At 37.5% G+C, this 19,228-nt stretch overlaps 1 protein-coding gene across 1 annotated transcript in view; it reads left to right on the top strand.

Moving 5' to 3' along the window:
* The window catches only part of Dpyd (dihydropyrimidine dehydrogenase), a 745,624-nt gene that overhangs the window by 373,201 nt on the left and 353,195 nt on the right, over window positions 1-19,228 (top strand). Inside the window, exon 13 of the mRNA XM_075981504.1 lies at window positions 783-998. Coding sequence (XP_075837619.1) covers window positions 783-998 — 216 coding nt within the window. The remainder of the gene's footprint in view (window positions 1-782; window positions 999-19,228) is intronic.

The raw sequence follows: 19,228 nt of genomic DNA, 5'->3' as shown, positions 1-19,228 counted from the left end.
AAATTCGGCAAGCATGTTCTATCCTTAAGTGAGCCAGGTGCCTAAGTATTTTTATTAAAACATATTAACATCTTGCTTACAGTGGTCACTGAACGCAGCAATGTGCATTTCTATGTACCAACCGAAGATATTCATGTAAACTGGTATCTGTTTCTGGTTATGTTTCTGAAAAAGCAAACTCCTTCAGTCCTCAAGTGTGTAATTTCTGTTGCAATTAGAAATCTCCCTGCGGCCTACTTTCTGCATTCCCCAATATCCCTCTGAGGTAGGAAATGAGACAGCCAGAAGTCCCACTGATGTACTGAGAGTTATAGAGGAGAAGAGGCTAGGCATGCTAAGGGGCCATCCTGAAGCCACATCCAGAGCAGTGAGATTGCTAGGAAATGAGTTTAGATCTCCTCACTTGCCATGGCCCGTATCTCACTGCTAAGATGTTTTCATAAATTAAGTACAATGAAGCTGGGCTAATGGAACCAGAAGAGTAAGTTCGAAAATGATCCCCTCTTGTGTTTGAGTCACAGTATGTTGGAAATAGAGGGTTTTTTTTTTTGTTTGTTTAATTGATTTTCCTTCTGTTCACTACATCTATGGCAACTTTTAACTTGGAAAATATATGATAATTTTGTATAATGTTGAGGTACTGAAATCTGAGTTGGGGCAGTTTTCGACAGGGAGATGGACCAATTGTGTTCATTTGAATGCTATGGTAAAAAGATACTTGGGAAAAAAATTATGTGGCATTTCAGGTATGATACAAAAGCTTGCTGGCTTGTTTCTTGCAGGCACAATATGGATCCCTGGTGTCTGCCCAGCCTGAACTGCCGCTGTTTTACACTCCTGTCGACCTAGTGGACATCAGTGTGGAAATGGCTGGGCTGAAGTTTCCCAATCCCTTTGGCCTTGCCAGTGCCACGCCAGCCACTAGCACACCAATGATTCGAAGGGCCTTTGAAGCTGGATGGGGTTTTGCTTTGACCAAAACGTTTTCTCTTGATAAGGTAAGAAAATATGTTTGAAGCTACATGCAAATGTCTAGCATGCATTTTAATTCAAAGGTAAATATAAGATAGAACTCTTTTAAAGTTTGAGATGATAATTATCAAATAGTTGAAAACATTGAACATTGTAGTCTATTTTTTTTTTTTACTTTGTCTGCCCCACAGATAGAGGTCTGTGGAATATATTTTAACTTTGTATTGTCTAAGAACCATCAAAAATATAGTTTGCCTGGTGATGTAGCTCAGTTGGTAAAGTGCTTGCCTAGCAAGTGCAAAGATTTAAGTTCAAACCCCAACACTACATAAAACAGGTATGGTGGAGCATGCCTACCATCCCAGCACTCAGGAAATAGAGGTAGGAAGATCAAAATTCAAGGCCATTGTTGGCTACATTCCAAGGTCAGCCTGAGCTACTTGAGGGCCGCCTCAGAAACCTATACACAAATAAACAGACTAGAATAGTAGTGATTTAACATTCAATAATTCCTGTTTTAATTGAATTGAATTATTTTAATTGCTTATATTAGAAGGATGTCATATGATGTTCTGTTATTTGTGTGTATGACGTAGGGTTGTAATCACATTAAACATTCTTGTCTCAAATATTTTTTTAATTTCCTTATGCAAAAAGCTTTCAAGCTCCTTTGATCTACCTCTTTGAAATGCAGAGTATGTTTCTGGATTTATAGTCATGATTTTGTGTTATAGCACACTAGAACTGTTTTCTAGGTAACTTGAACCCAAGTGATCCATCTTTCCCCTCTCCTCTCTCTTCCCAATGCTCCGCCCAGCCTTTAGTTAATATCATTGGACTTTTAACTTCCTCTTTTAAACTTCCACGTGTGAGTGAACTCATGTGGCACAAGTCATCCTCCTGACTGGCTAGTTCAGTTAACATGATGATTCTGATGTCCTCCATGTTGCTGCAAACTCAAGATTCCTTTGTTCTGCTGAAAAGTATTCCACTGTGTACCTGTGCTATATTTTCTCTATCCGTGCATCACTTAATGAATGTTAAGGAAGTGTCTGGTTTTGTGCTATTGTGACTAGTGTAACGGTTAACATGGAAATACATATTTTTTACATACTGATTTCATTTGGATATATATCCCATGGGGGGATGCTGCCTGATAATATGAGGATTTCTATTTTTAATTCTTTGTTTTGACATTATTGTTTTGTGATTTGAGGACTGTGTAAATGTGAACATATGTTTCAATTCAAAGTTAGGAAAACAATGGATTTAGTTTGCATAACATCCTATTATTCACGACATGTCTTACAGACTTTCTCACTGTAATTTGTTGAGGGTGGTAATAAGATTTCTCATGAATTTCATAATAAAAACACACCCCCACCAAATTAATTCCATGTGACATTATGGTTTTTTGCTTTTAACAGGAGTTCTACATATTGAGGAAATGATTAAATTTGAGATCAAATCTTTAGTGCAAAAAGGAGAGTCAGTAAGATGGCTCAACAGGTAAAGAACCTTAGTGTCAAGGGTGGTAACTTGAGTTTCATTCTTATAACTTAGATGATAAAAGGGGGATACTGATTCCTAAAATATTTACCCTGGTAGCCACATGATTCATATGGCAGAAGGATGCATTCTCTTAAGAATACATACAGGCACACACACACATAAGCATATACAAATTAGCAAACAAATAAATGTAAGATAACTTTAAGCATTTAAAACATGGAAATGCACACTACTAAGGTCAGATGATTAATGGGATGGAAGACAGACAGCATCCTTACATGGTAGTGAATTAGAAGTCTAATTTACAGAATGAAAAGAAGCATTTCATGGGCCATTTATTGAAAAGTTTTGGACCGACAAGCCACATCAATGTGGTTAGAACTAAGTAGTAGTTAGTAATAATTAATGTATTAGAATGGGTGGATCTAGTGACTAAATAGAGTATCATTATTTAAATCATCCTTATCCTGGGGCAAGAAAATAACAGAGAACTACCATGCACCATTAAAAAGCATTCTTCCTTCTTTCTTCTCTTACTGGGATCAATAGCTGACATTATTAATAAGATATTTTGGCTTTCTTAGTCTGACAGTTTTATAAGAGGTTGGGTAAAGGTGGTTCAGGAAACCCAGAAAAAAAAAAAAACCTTAGGAGTTAGAAAAATCAGAGCAAGAAAAAATATTTCTTAAGAATTGTGGTAAGGTAGAAAAAGTATATGTGAAACTCAACCATTCAATTAAATCTGGATAAAGACTTTTGATAAAATAGTAATTTGAACTGGATAGTCTGGATTGATTTAAATTATTATGGATGAGTTGTGTTCAGTTTTGTAGAATATTAATAGTGTATTTGTCCATGTTTGTCTTCATATTTTAAGAATTCTGGAAGCTGTAATCAAATGTTTAACCTGTTGGTATCAAAAACTTCCAGAGCATTTAATGATGTATTCATTATGCTATTTAATATACACACAAACAGGAATAGGTATTTAATCAGGTTACAAGTGAAGAATTTTGGTGCAGGTGGGGAGATAGTTGGTTTGGATTTGCTGCTGGTTTGTCAAAATGAATTCTGAGTCAACAGAATCATCTTTCCTCTATTGGTGACATGCATTGATATGTTACCCGGGGTCACTCAGGAACACAGAAGCTGTGTCCTTTATAGGACTCACCAGAAGAAGCAAATTTTGAAACTATCTTCCTTCTAAACCTCGCATTCAAATATAATCTATCCATTCAGAAGTCTGTGCTATAAGTTGAGAAGACGTGAACAAATATAAATAAAATTTGGCACTGAAAACATTGTGACAACTCCACTTGCTTATTTTGATAGTGGTATAAAACTGGTATGCCAGAACTGCTTTTAAGCTTATCTGTAAAAATTGTAATGACAAAAAAAAAAATCACAGTGCCACCTTGTACCTGAGTAATGGCATGTCCTAAAAAGTGATACTCTTCTATATATAAGTTTATAGAGCACTCAGTCTACCTCCTGGAAAACTACAGCTTGTTTCTTACTTCATCCTTAATCACCAATGAAACCTATGGTGAATATATAATTACATCATATATGAGTACCTGTGTTTTATTATGGATGAAATGTTGTGCACGACATTTGAACTCTCATTTCCCTCCACACAACCTTTTCTAAAGACAGGTATTAAAATATCACATATAATATACATATGTGTGACTTTACAGCAGACCAATTGGGATTAGACTTATTATAATTTATTATGCCAATTCAAGAATCTGTTTAAAACTGATTATAATTCAGAATCTTGACATTTGAAATTTGGATGCTCATAATATGACAAAGGCTAGTCTGTGGAGTTTTGTTATCGTATGAAATATTAATATTTCACAACACATCTCTGATGAAGTACAATTTGCCGAGGCTGCATATGATAAAGAAATTAAATGCTCACCAAGGGAGTTCAGTCAGAATTAGAGCCCTGCTTGAACATCTGCTGGAAGTTTCATTATCCCGTGCTATGCCAGTGCGGTTCCCTTGTTTTCCTAGATTGACAGCTGAATATTGCCATGATTCCTGCAGCAAATACATTTAGCTCAACGTTGCCCCCCCTTTTTGTTTTATATTTTTGGGGGGAGAGTTTTGGAGACTGCTTTTGATTTCTAAACTATATTTTTTATACTCTTGACATTTGTAGATGCCACATTGAGGTCTAATATGGTGTAGCAGCAATAGGCCATTGACTTGCAGGGAAATACCAGCTGATATCTCAGTAAACAGAAATATTATTATTCTTCAGCGTGCCGTCTGTATTAAAGCTGGGTATGCTTTCTTGAGGGAGGCAAATGATCAGAGTTTTAATGCCAAATATAAAAAAGATCTGTGTTTGCTTTTGTGTTAAATAACATCAAAGACGGCTTTTATTAACTCTCTTCTTCTTTCCACAAATCAATCTTTCTAAGAATGAGTGTCCCAAAATAAGTAGATGGCTTGCTTTGAGATGTTATTTGTGTTTTACAAGAGTGACAAGTGATATTTAAAACCAAATTGTGAAATCATTTTCTCCATAAATGCAAGTTTAAATTAAAAAACAGAAAGATGGAAAAGAAGCCAACCTGTCAGGCTTTATTAAAGCTAAATTATTATGATAAAACTGAGAATTGCTTTGTTTATGAAAAAACGCTACAAAACTCTGTGGGTACCACATAAAATAACCTTTGACCTGGTTCCTATTATATGTAGAAGAAACAGATAAAACATTTTATTTATGTCAAATGTCTGTGTAATTCTATCTTCTCATAGAAATACATATTATCTGTTGTAAATGTATACCTCCATATCAAACACCTGATTGAGAGTTTTGTAAATAAAGTCTTGGATCAGTATACTTATTTTAGTAAGTGTCAGATGGTCAAATAAAAAGGCAACTGCATAATATATTACCTCCCAATATTTAAGACCTGAAGATAGCAGTAAGTTTCCTCATTATTGCTTTGTAGTCACATCTTATGGATTGTAGTTATTTGGGTAAAACACAAACTTACCATGTATCACAATGCTGAGCTCATAGCAAAGAGTTTGGTAAACTTCTCACAGATACTTCACAAAAATGAATAAATAGATTATTTGCCATGAGCATACTGAGTTTCTTCCCTCAACCATTTGAACAGATAGTTAACACATAAAGCAATTGACTGTTCTCAGTATTGATCTCAATCACAGGAGAAAAGGCCAATTTAAAATTTCTCATCTCTTGTGTTGTTTCTATACCTGTCTGAAACTGAAAACATCGGTGGAATTTCTGCATGCATGGGTGATGTTTGAAGAATGAGATCACTGAAGCTTTCGAAATGCAGAGGACTATTGAGGAAACAGAATAGGAATCACATTGTATTAGGAAAATATATAAAAATAATCTGGTCTGACTATGTAAAATCATGTATTAGTAATTCTGGCAGAAGAAATGTAACTTAGTTTTTTGCTTGTGTGTGTGCGTGTGTGTGCGTGTGTGTGTGTGTGTGTGTGTGTGTGTGTGTGTGTGTGTGTATGTATGAATGAGGCATCCAGAGATTAATATCTGGTGTGATGCCTCAATCACTTCTCTATAGGTGGAGACTACTCTTTCATTTCCCAGCTACCCTGACCTAAATAATTACACAGAAACCATATTAATTATAATACTGCTTGGTCAATAGCTTAGGCATACTCCTTGCTAGACCTTACCTCTTAAATTAACCCATTTTTATTAATCTATGTATTGTCATGAGGCTCTGGCCTACCAGTAAGGTTCTGGAGTGTCCTTCTCCTTCAGCAGCTACATGGAATCTCTCTAACTTTTCCCTCTTTCTCTCTCTCTTTCCCTCTGTTCAGCTATCCTGCTGCCTGGCTTTGCTCTGCTAAGCCATTGGCCCAAACAGATTTATTCATCAAACAATAAAAACAACACATATACAGAAGAACATCATACATCACTTCTCCAAGTTATGTTTTGAGGCAAAGTCTCTCACTGAATATGGTGTGTACAGATTTGGCTAGTCAGGCTGAACAGCAAGCCCAGAGATACTCTTCTCTTTATCTCCCAATATGAGATTTATATATATTCTGCTCTTAATTTTTAATGCAATGTTTTAATTGGAATATGTGAACCAAACTCAGCTCCTTAGTTCTTTGACAACTGAGACATAACTAAATAAGCTTGAGGTTTTTTAGTAAAAAAAAAGTTATGCTATATCTTTAAATTAATGCATCCTATTATTTATAATATTATATATATACATTTCTATATTAGAAACTTATTCCTTTTGTTGATCCTAGATCAGCCTTATCTAAATCCAGTCCATGTTTTTTTTATATAGGTCTATCCTGTGAGACATTATGAAGTAAATTTGTATAAATCTTTAATATAAAACTAATGTGTTGGGTTTTGTTTTTGTATTTTTCAATTTCTTTTATTTACTTATGTATTTTTATAGAAAGGGTTTCTCTGTATAGCCCTAGCTATCCTGAAACTCACTCTGTAGAGCAGGCTGGCCTCAAACTCACAAAAACCCACCTACCTCTGCCTCCTGATGCTAAGATTAAAGATGTGCACTACCATAGTCCAGCTTGTGTTGTTATTTTTAAAGATTTATTTTTAATTATACTTTTAAGTGTGTGTGTTTATGTGTGTGAACATTTTTGTGCCTGTGTGTGTGTATGTGTGACTGGTCTCTCTATCTGTTCTTTTTAGTAAGATGCCCATAGAGGCCAGAAGAGAAGAATATTGGTTAGCTGGAGTTGAAGTTTCATATAGGTGATCATAAACCAATAGAAGTGGGTGATGGAAACTGAACTTGGGTTCTCTCCAAGAGCCACAGGCATTCTTAACCGCTGAGAATTCTCTAAACCCAGTATTGTCCATTTTAAAATGTATTGTATTTATCCTCCAAATAAATTCCTTATAAACGTTCTAGTGTGGTGTGGGAGGTCCTTCTGCATATGTGTTGCTTTTATTGGTCAATGAATAAAAAAGCTTTCTTTGGCCAATGGCTTAACAGAATATAGCCAGGCTGGAAGAGATATATAGAGAGAAAGAAGGCAGAGTCAGGGAGAAGCCATGTAGTTCTGCCAGACACAGACGCCAGACAGAACGTTGCCAGCAGCCACAGTCAGGTAGAGATACACAGATTAATAGAAATAGGTTAAATTAAGATGTAATAGCTAGCCAATAAGAAACTAGAGCTAATAGGCTAAACCGTGATTTATTTAATATAGTTTCTGTGTGGTTATTTTGGGGCTGAGCAGTGAAGAACAAACAAGCAGCCTCCTACGACACTACTGTCCAGAGAGAAAGGAGAAGGACTTTTGCCTGGAAGTCTCTAGTCACCTATGCAGATTCTACAACACTATCTGGTCATGTATTGTATTGGAGTTTGCTTTTACTATAGTTGTTGATACTAGGCAGGTACTCACATATTCAGTATAACTTATGGATGGTTTGTAATATATCAACAGTGTTTTACTACACTAATATTCATATCAACACACACTTTTTAAAGAAAAACTAATATTCTAAGTTATATAAATTTGCCTAGTATTAATGCAATCATCTATTTTCATGCAACTATTCATAATGGAAATTTGGACTGTATTCATATGTACATTCTTCTGATTCACATGGTGCTTGTGGGGCTCACACAGGGCCTCCATCAGTAGATCCTCAGAGGAGGGCAAGATGTTCTTACTAAAGACCTTAGGGTCTCAAATGGTGTATCATGATTGCTGAGGATGTTGGGCCTGTCTGCCTGTCTTCATATCCTCTCATGCCCTACTCTATCCCATTAGCATAGAAGCGAGTTTGGACTCATTCATAAGGTGACTGCTTTCCAAGATGAGTGAATGCTGAAAGGTCTTCGGAAGTAGCAATCCAAAGCACGCTATCAGTACCACCATAATCTCTTAACCACATTACAACTTTATAGTCATCATCCACTTATTGAATAGAACTGCAAAATTGCATCACAATGAGATGTGGATCCAGATCACAGTCACCTTTGCGATTAGTCCTCCAGTGACAATCATTCACATAACTCCGATAAGCAAAATTTATCAACCCTGTCCAGGATTCCCCAAATGCCATCTAACATGTGGTTTCATGATCACTATCCTTGACCTTGTCATCTCTGACAGGTCCAAATTCACAGACACATGACTGGATTTTATTACCCATATGTAGAATTGAGTGAACTGGAAAGACATGTTCCCAACATAAAATAAAATGTTCGGGGGCTGGAGATATGGTTCAGCAATAAAGAGAACACATTTCTCTTGTAGAAGACCCAAAGTCGATGCCTATACCTTCATGATGGCTTAAAATCCTCTGTAATTTCAGTTTTAAAGGATCCAACACCACTCTTCTGGTCTCTGTATGCTTGAGGCAAACATGAGTATCCATAAATAAAGGCAGGTAAAACACTCAAACACATCAATTTAAAACAATAGTATGCCCAAGACAACCTGTTAGATATTATTGTCATTTGTAAACATAGTCCAAGCTAGATGATGGTCCCCTGTCAATAGCAGGGGAACCTGAAACTAAAATTCTGTTTGTCAGGTATCTTCTAGGATAATGGGTGTTTCATTCTCGTTTAGGGTCTGTTGTTCTGTTTGGTAGTGGCTCTGCATTTCTTTGTTCTGCTTTAAGTTTAATACTCTAAGCTATTATTTCTAGAATTTGGTGCCTACTATGTCCTTGTAAATTGCCAACAAAAGCTCTATCAGCAGCCTAGTAGCATCTTCAGTATGTTCCTGCCTATAGACAGCTAAAGCTACTCTTTGTTCGGAAATGTCTCGTTTAGTCTAATCTTGTAGTGTTATCACCAAAGAACAATTTTTGTCTTTACTATAATTCATTGGGGGAATGTATTTCTTCACATCTGGGCATGCCTCTCTCTCATAGTGCTAGTTCCTGAGAATTTTAGAACTCTAATGTCTACTTGAGAGATTCTAGTAGGGACCAGTTTAGATCTTGTAGAACTTAGCAAACTGTCTGGTGTTACATTCTGGCTTGGTATGATAGTCATTGAAATGTGCTTGAGAATCTTCTGTCTGTGAGAGATTCATTCTAAACAATAGCTTTATTTTCTAATGTAGCAGTCTCTGAACACTTTTTGTGGCTTAAATCTTACTTTGCATGTTAAATACATCTTTCTTCGGCTTCTGTCTGTCTTGCACGTCCTTGATATTTGAACAAAATCAATCGACTATCACTTTCAGCATTCTGCCTAGAGACTCCCTTAGAATCACAAATGTATCATGTCCTTTCTCTTCTGAATTATCGCTAGCAACATTGCCCTGTCTAAATGTAATCGAGGTTGCTATTTTCCCAATCCCCAATATAAAAAAATAAAATAAAATGCTTCTCACTACATGTTAATCCTGCAGGAAGTTTAGTGTACATCTTTCCATTTTTTACCAACAGCTTATTCTTTGTTTTACAAGACTCATAATCCCAAAGCTAACATCATGTGCTTTAGATTGGATACCCCACCACATGACTGATTTCTGTATAATTTGGGACATAGCTTCCTGTTGAACCTCACCCTAGTTTACAGTGGTTCAGTTGAAGAGACAAAGGAGGGATTATATGAGCAAAGAGGACATGATCATGATGAGGAAACCCATAGTGACAGTTGACCTGAGCTAGTGGAAGCTCACCGACTTTCAGCTGACAGCTAGGAAACAAGCATAGGACCAAACTAGACCCTCTGAATGTGGGTAACAGTTCTGTCTGTGGCTTGGCCAGTCTGTGGGACCACTGGCAATGAAACCAGGATCTATCCCTAGTGCATGAACTGCCATTTTGGGGCCCATTCCCAATGGAGGGATACCTTGCTCAGTGTAGAAACTGGGGAAAGGGCCTTGGTCCTGCCTCAACTTGATATGCCAGATTTTGTTCACCCCCCCTTGGGAGGCTCTACTCTTTCTGCAGAATGAATGGGGGGGGAGGGTAAGGGGGAAGTTAGAGGGAGCAGGAAGAAGGGCGGGAAAGGGTACCTTGGTTGGTATGTAAAATGAAAAATAAATGATTTTGCATAAAAAATAACAACAAGGTGATCCTCCCTCTATCATTTGTCAAGGCTGATACATTCTTGTGCTTTAACTAAAGGGATATAATTATTTAAACAAATTCAATCTTAACTCATCTAGAAGGCTCAGGACAGCCTGTAAAATCAAAATAATTTCTTGTACTATTAGTGTAATTATTAGCTGGTTAGGTTAAATTGTTATTTGTATTTAATTTTTTAAATGTTGTAGCATGAGTAATAAAAACTCAGTTACAGATATTGGGGTTCAACCTGAAGATCAGAAAGGCAAAGCAGTCAGCCACTGGCTCTTATCTCAACCTCAGTTCAAAAATGGTGCTTCTGCCTTCAGAAAACCTCAGAACGAGACTGTGCCAGAGAGTTGTCTCCTCTTGTTTTATAATCCTCTCTAGTTCTGGGATTAAGGGCATGTACAGCTATGCAACTACACCTGATTTCTAAGGCAAGCTAGTGTAGCTACTGGGTTTAAAGACATGTGTCATTGTGCCTGATCTGTAAGGCTGGCCAGTGTAGCTGTTTTACTTTTCTGATCTTCATGCCAGCTTTATTTACTAAAATACAAATGAAATGATGAAGAATAACTTAATTCAAAGGCTACAGTTGACACATGCTGGTCCTCTAGGGGACTTTATCTCAAACTTCACAATTGTTGGTTTGACCCTCATCATCTCTACAACCGATGAGATTGTGGTCCAGTGTTCTTGAACACATACTCACTTGCATTGCAAGTTCAGAATTGAAGCTAATCTTGAAAGTCATACTCCAATAAATATGCCTTTGTCTCTCCCTACGTTCTCATTTAATGTCTATTATGTGCTTTACCATGTTTGTAAGCTCTATTTGCTAAACAGAAAACATAAATTAGGTTATTTGAAAATACAAATTAACAAGTACAGTAATGATGTCAAATAAAACTCCTTTAATTCTAATCAAAGTGATCATTTTAACCATGTATGTTATTAAAGTTATTCAAATTCCTTCAATGCATTCTTTCTTTTTTCAAAAATAGATTTTTTTTAAAATAATACATCCTGATTACGATTTTCCCTCCCCCTACTCCTCCCAGTTCCTCTCTACTATTTCCCTATCTAAACCCACCTACTTTCTGTCTCACAGTTAAAAGCAGGCTTCGAAGAAACAAGATCAAAATAAAATAATAAAATAAAATACAATACAATATATAAAGCAAATAAATCATAAAAGAAAAAATACAGAAGTAAAAGAGCCCAAGAAAAGAAGAAAAGGAACATGAAATAAATATAAATGCAGAGAGCCATTTGTTTGTACAATCAGAGAGCCCATAAAAACACTAAACTAGTAGCCATAATATATACATGAAATATCTGTGTAGTAATATAAATACAAACATACATGTATAGATATATGTGTATATATGTGATATAATGTGATAAAACACACACATATATATTATCACATATGTGTATATATGCGATTAAAAAAATTAAAGTCCTGAAAAAACATCATGAGACAAGAACCTCCAAATGCCATTGAGTTGGTTTGCTTTTGACCATAAAACACTGAGCATGCAACCTGGCCTTAAAAGTAATTATGTGTGATTGAAGTTTTGTTGGTTATACTCGTCTTGGATGGCATCTCTGGTCTTTCAGAGTCTACATGTGTCCAGACCCTTCTGGCTTTTAGAATCTCTATTGAGAAGTCAGGGGTTACTCTGATAGGTCTGCTTTTATATGTTACGTAGTTGTTTTCCCTTGCTGCTTTTAATATTCTTTCTTTGTTGTGTGTGTTTAGAGTTTTAATTATTATGTGTTGAAGGTAGTTTTTTTTCTTTTAATCTATATGGTGTTCTTTATGCTTTAAATTTAAAGGGATTTCCTCCTTTAAATTGGGGAATTTTTCTTCTATGATTTTGTTGAAAATACTTTCTGTGCCCTTGACCTAGATTTCTCTTCCTTTTTCTATGCCTATTATTCTTAGATTTGGCTTTTTCATAGTATCCAAGGTTTCCTAGTTTTTTTTTTTTAATTTAACATTTTCTTTGCCCAAAGCAATTATTTCTTCCATCGTGTCTTCAATGCCTGAGATTCTCTCTTCTATCTCTTGTATTCTGTTGGTTAGGTTCCTGTTTGAGTTCCTGAATTTTTCTTTTCCAAATTTCTCATAGTTTATTTTTTTTTCTTTTTTTTTTAATTGATAAAAGGAGGATAAAGAAAAAAAAAAACAAATTTCCACCTCCTCCCACCAGCCTCCCATTTCCCTCCCCCTCCTCCCACTCTTCTCCCCCTCCTCGCACTCTTCTCCCCATCCTCCCACCCCTCTCCCCTTCCCCCCACTCCTCTCCCCCTCCCTTTCCAGTCCAAAGAGCTGACAGGGTTCCCTGCCCTGTGGTAAGTCCTAGGTCCTCCCCCCTCCATCCATATCTAGGAAGGTGAACATCCAGACTGGCTAGGCTCCCACCAAGCCAGCACATTGCGTAGGATCAAAACCGCGTGCCAATGTCCTTGGCGTCTCATCAGCCCTCATTGTTCGCCATGTTCCGAGAGTCCAGTTTTATCCCATGCTTTTTCTGGTAACAGTCCAGCTGGCCTTGGTGAGCTACCAGTAGATCAGCTCCACTGTCTCAGTGGGTGGGTGCACTCCTCGTGGTCCCGACATCTTTGCTCATGTTCTCACTACGCTGCGGTAAAAAACAATGACTTCTCGAATTTTGCATGCAAATGGATGGAAATAGAAAACACTATCCTGAGTGAGGTATCCCAGACCCAAAAAGATGAACATGGGATGTACTCACTCATAATTGGTTTCTAGCCATAAATAGGGCTCACGGAGTCTACAATAGGCGAATCTAAAGAAGCTAAGTAAGAAGGTGAACCCAAGGAAAAATATATAGTTATCCTCTTGGATAAGGGAAGTAGACAAAATTGCCGGGGAGAAAAGTGGGATCTTGGGGGTGGGGTGGGATGAGGGTTAGGGGAGATGGGGAGAGAAAAGGTAGAAGGGAAGGAGGGGGGACTTGGGGAAACAGGAGGATCGGGATAAAGGAAGGTTGGATAGGGGAGCACGGAACCACAATTCTTAGTTAAGGGACCCACTTTAGGGTGGGCAGGAGACTTGATTCTAGAGGGGCTCCCAGGTGCCCAAGCTGAGGTCCCCAGTTAGTTCCCTGGGCAGCTGAGGATAGGGAACCTGAAATGACCCTACCCTAGAGCAATACTGACGAATATATTGCATATCATCCTAGAACTCGCATCTGGCGATGGATGGAGATAGAGACAGAGACCCACACTGGAGCACTGGACTGAGCTCATAGTTTATTTTTTAATTGACTCTACTTCCATGTTCAGGACTTGAAATACTTTATTCATTTCCTTCCACTCTTAGTGTTTTTACAGTTTTCTTTAAGGGGTTTATTTATTTCATCTTTAAGGAATTTTATCATATCCATAAAGATTATTTTAAGGTTTTGTCTTATACTTCAGCTATGTTGCAGTTCTTGGGGCCTGCTGTGGTAAGGTTCCTGGACTCTAGCGGAAACATATTGTCCTGACTATTATTGATGTTTTTATGCTGGCATCTAGGCTTCAGGGTTTGTGAGTATTGTAATTCTAGGTGCTGATACCTGCTCTTGTCTTTGTTGGTTGGGTGTTCTTTTCCTTGTAGTCCATTGTCCTATCTGGTTCTTAGGGGGGTGCAGTGTCTGTTTGTCACCTGGTAGGGAATTCTTCTGGGATCCTGCCAGGTGTGACCCCTGGAGGGTCCCAAAAATGTGTTTCTATACTGGGCACTGATACTTAGGAATGGATAAGGACTGTGGGTTCTGACTGGGGTCCACAGGAGGGGGAAAGAAGACTGTCTCCCAGGATCTGATTACTCCCCTGGAAACTGGGGGGGGGGGGGAGGAAGTGAGGAAAGATCACAAGACATAGTCTGCTGCAGAGCAGGGGTGATACTGGAGGATTGGATTTGAAAGAGAGAAGGGAAAGATGAAGATCTACAATCAGGCTACCGGCTTTCTTGGCCTGCATCCAATACCTTTGTTAAAAATACTTTATTCCAAATTTAGGCTAGTTGACTATAAAGCAGACAAATCAATTTCCCAATATAATTACATCTTCACCCCTTTTCCATTTCAGGCTGTGATTTCACACTTGTTAATTAGTTAATCATTTTGGTAGAGTGGACAGGGTGAGTTTCAAATAGACTTTTTAATAATGTAAATTGAAGTGTACAATTTTGATCTGGGTTAGCTAGTGGGTGAACCTACTTTGTAATGGAAAATACCTCTTATTCAGCTTCCTTCTTTCTTCTGAAAGCAACTGGTGGCAAGGTTAATGGAAAATTGTCATAATTGTGGCTAATGGAACTTTCCTTAAAGTCCCATGCTGTCGTTTGAGGAACTTATTTTGCTTCACATAATGCTTTTATGGATATTAAACTTAGCTAGTTAAAATGTCCACATTTGGGAATGTATAGAAGTTGTGGTCTTTGGTTAAACAGTACATAGACTGGTTCTGTAATACATTCCCAGCTTTTGTATTTTTTTAAAAAAACAGGACTCTATAAATATTATGGAGGGAGATTCTTTATCCTTCTTTACAAATTATAAATATGAAACTCTGACCACTTTGCTTCAAATTTTTACTACACATTCCTACATGGGGAATTTTGTTGTAAGCTTTCCTGAGGCTTAGCAGAATTGAATTTCTCCCTATATGCTTCTTCTCAGAGGACTTGCAACGTGTTCTGTATTTAATCTGACGTTCTGATAACTTATCAAGGCACAAGAAAGTGTCATTAATGCACCCTAAAGGACTGATGCTTTGGCGAACAGTACTGTCAACTTCCTCCAAACCAATTACGCCTCTAAGCCCTTGTCCTCATTTGTGTCTTTCTCTTCCACTGAAACCAATGACCTTTTCCTCTGGCTCTGCTTATAGATTTACATATCTCTCCACAGAATCTTGTGGTATAGAACAATTTCTCGCCTTCCTTCTGCCAAATCCACCCTCTTGAAAAGTTGAAATTCATATTATTAAGTAGTCTCACTTTTGTGTGTGCAAACAAAGTCACTGTCATTTAAGATCTCTTTCTGATGCCCCTATAGAACCTCATTAATTCTCATTCAAACACTAACCAGGCACCAGATACTTTGTGGATTTGTCTGTGTGTGTGTGTGTGTGTGTGTGTGTGTTTCTATATGTATATAAATAGTCTTTCTTCTAAAATGTTTCAATTCAAACTCTCAACATATGCACACCACAATGTGCAAGATGATAATTGAATGTTAGCATAAGACAATGGGTATCCTTGAATGAGAATATTGCTTACCAAGTTGTATGACCTGAGTCTTTCTGTTAGGCAGGAGAAGCAGGGGCACATCCGTGATCATGAGACTGCCAGGCATATTTAAGATGCAACACTTGTCTTGTAAGATGACACATGCAGTGGAAGAGATGATGGGGAAGGCCTGTTAGAGTGGGAATTTAAATGTGTGTGGATAACAAGGACACTGAAGAGGTTTTTAAAAGAGGATTTACATAATTCAATTTGGAAGTCACAGTTGACTATAATATAATTCCCACTCAACCATTTTAACGATGACTTTCACTTCTCATGCAAACTCTTTTCTGATAAAACCAATTTAATGCCCGGATTTGGGTTTGTGTCATCTGTGCCTTAGTTTTGCCATCCTTCATTCATGAGAAGACGACAGTCTTTGCCGTTCTGACACGGTCAGCCTCGGTCCTTGTGACTACATTAACTTATAGTTGTCATTTATTTCATTTTTCTGAACCATTACAGTTTTTTGTTTGTTGTTTTTTAACTAAGCCAACTTGAGATAAAATGGATTTCTTACAAGTTCCTTTTAATTTCCTATAAACTACAGCCCTTATAATTGAAGAATTGCAAGAACCTGATGAATGCCCGCCTCCATGAGCCAGTCAAGATGGCTTCACTTTGGAATGACAAACATGTATGGACAATATTGTGAATATTGTACCAGTAACTATTAAAAGTACAGAAAGGCTGTCTTCACACACACATACCCACACCCACCCACCCACACACACACACATTTTCCAATTGTGTATCATCATACTTAAAAATAAAGCACGATGTCAACTTGTGTGTGTGTGTGTGTGTGTGTGTGTGTGTGTGTGCATGACATGTGTAGTTAAAATATATCTAATAGTCTTCAGGAGACAGACACTTAGACCCTTTATTTTATCTGTCTCTGTGTGTATGAGGGGTAGGTATATGTTCTTAAATGATTGTGTGGTGTAGGAGGTCCCCCTGTCTATGTGTTGCTTTTATTGTTGAATAAAGAAACTGCCTTGGCCTTTTGATAGGGCAAAACTTAGGTTGAGGGAGTAGACAGAACTAAATTCTGAGAAAAAGAAAGGAGGGGAGAGAGAGAGAGAGAGAGAGAGAGAGAGAGAGAGAGAGAGAGAGAGAGAGAGCGCCACCATGGGGCTGCCAGGTCAGACATGCTGAATCTTTTCTGGTAAGCCACGACCTCGTGGTGAACACAGATTATTAGAAATGGGTTAAATCAAGATGTGAGAGTTAGCCAATAAGAGGCTAGAGATAATGGGCTAGGCAGTGATTTAATTAATACAATTTTTGTGTGATTATTTTGGGGGTCAAACTAGCAGGGCAGCTGGGACAGAACAAAGGGACCCTCACTACAACAATTGTGTACATGAGTACTAATGTGTGTTGGCACGCATGTGGAGGTCAGAGGTTAACCTGAGGTATTTACCCTCACTTTGCAGTTTATTTGAGAAAGGATCTTTTTTAATTCATCCCTATATAGGCCAGAGTATCTGGCCTACAAACTCTCAGGGATTTTCTTGCTTCTTCCTTCCATTTCACAATAGGAGTTCTAGGAATATAGATGTACATAACGTGTCCAGTGTGACCTGGGTTCTGGGAATCTGAACTCAGTCCTTATGCTTGCTTAACAAGTGTTTTACCCGCAGTACCATCTCCCAAGCCCTAAGTTTTCACACAGCTACAAAAATTCTTCTCAATACTTGGGTAGTCTCTATATGGCTCTTTGGAACCTTTGGTTATAGAGCACTCACTACATAATCATTTAGATATTATTGAATACTTGAACTTTGCTCTATTTGTTTGCTATTCCCTTTTTAGTAGAGCTAAGATAGCCTCACCCTACATTATTTTATATGGGTCCCATAAATGACATTTGAAAATGTCTTAAAAAATCCTAGAATGCAGGCTGGTCATCATGGGCTCGTCTCTTTTAGCTCATTGTTTAGCAACAGTCCACTAAGACCTTTCAACACAGAGCAGAAAGCACTCGATGGTGTGCAGAAGTGCTCCATGAAGGAAAAGAGAATGGTGGGGCATATGCACCGTGTTCTGAAGAGTTTTTTCTAAGTCATCTCTTTGGATTTGGGATAGCAGTGGGATGCAACCCCCCCCCCCACCGGCATACTCCAGAAGGAATTCCAAAGTCAGAGACTTTGGCCGTTGTATCCTTATTAAAATAAAACATACAGCATTTCTCAAAGCAAGTATTTTGCTATTTACCTGGATGTTTCTGCAATAAGAAAATCTGTTTTTGTTACTTATTTCAATATGCCTAAAGTCTTAGTCAAGCATATAGAACCATATATATGTATATATATATGCTTATGTGTGCATGAACTTTTAACTAGTGACATTAAAATACATGAAAATTTATCATTTACATTTCATAAAATTTCTTTCTAGCTGATATTTTGTTTATGGGTCTTGTTTATATCATTCCATTTTAAATATTGACATAGCTTTTAGGACACATCTTCCACAAAAGTTGCCAAGACGAGATTAAATATTCATGAACTTTATGGAGTGAAATACCTGTGAGAAAAGGGGGAGGATTTGAAAACAAGTTGGAGAGAACTAAAACTGAGACATACAAGTCTGGCATGATGGAGAAAAGTATTCAAGAATATGTTGTAGTCAAGGAGACTTCAGAAAAGTCACTGGAATGTCTTATGTCTCCTAAATGAGTTTTTTGAGTATCTCTACCCTAATCAAGTCATTGGCTGAGCCCTGGGGAACGCAGAGGCAGAGGAAAGATACTAGGACAACTTGCACAAAACAATGCAAAATAGGACTGTAACTAATTCCGTGATACTCCAGTTAAAATTCTCCCTAGCACCAAAAAGATAGGCTAGCCAGCTCCCTTGCATGTGTGGAGGGTAAGTGCTAAGCCTCCCAGGGATGGCTGACATATCAGGTAGCACTTCATTTTAATGTATTCTTGTTTTGAAAGTTTAATTTATCACTTAGTTGTAGTGACAGAATAACCAAACAGAAACACAACAGTTTAAGAATATGCTATAACAAAAGCCGTTTATCTTATTTTATTTGGTCACGCTCTTGTTTTATGAGGATGTGAGGTAATGAAATGTGTTTCTCAAAACATTCCAATATAATGTCTCCTGTAATTTTTAAAAATAAAATTCAAAATCCTTGTGGGTGCCATATGATAGTACAGATTCCCAATTTACCTGGTAACCAGTCTGCTACAGCCACGATGACCTTCTCTGGCTTCCTCCCGATGTGTGGTCTCCTATCCATGGTTTTCCTTGCCTACTAACCACAGGTACTTATACTAAGATAAAGTAAAATAAAGTAACTGCTAATGGGAAAATAGAAGTAATACAGGAATGACTTGTCATGAGTGGTTGGTA

This window comes from Microtus pennsylvanicus, chromosome 7 (genome assembly GCF_037038515.1).
Source record: "Microtus pennsylvanicus isolate mMicPen1 chromosome 7, mMicPen1.hap1, whole genome shotgun sequence".
Lineage (NCBI taxonomy): Eukaryota > Metazoa > Chordata > Mammalia > Rodentia > Cricetidae > Microtus > Microtus pennsylvanicus.
The sequence above is the reverse complement of the archived record's forward strand: the minus strand, read 5'-3'. Positions and strand labels throughout refer to the sequence as shown.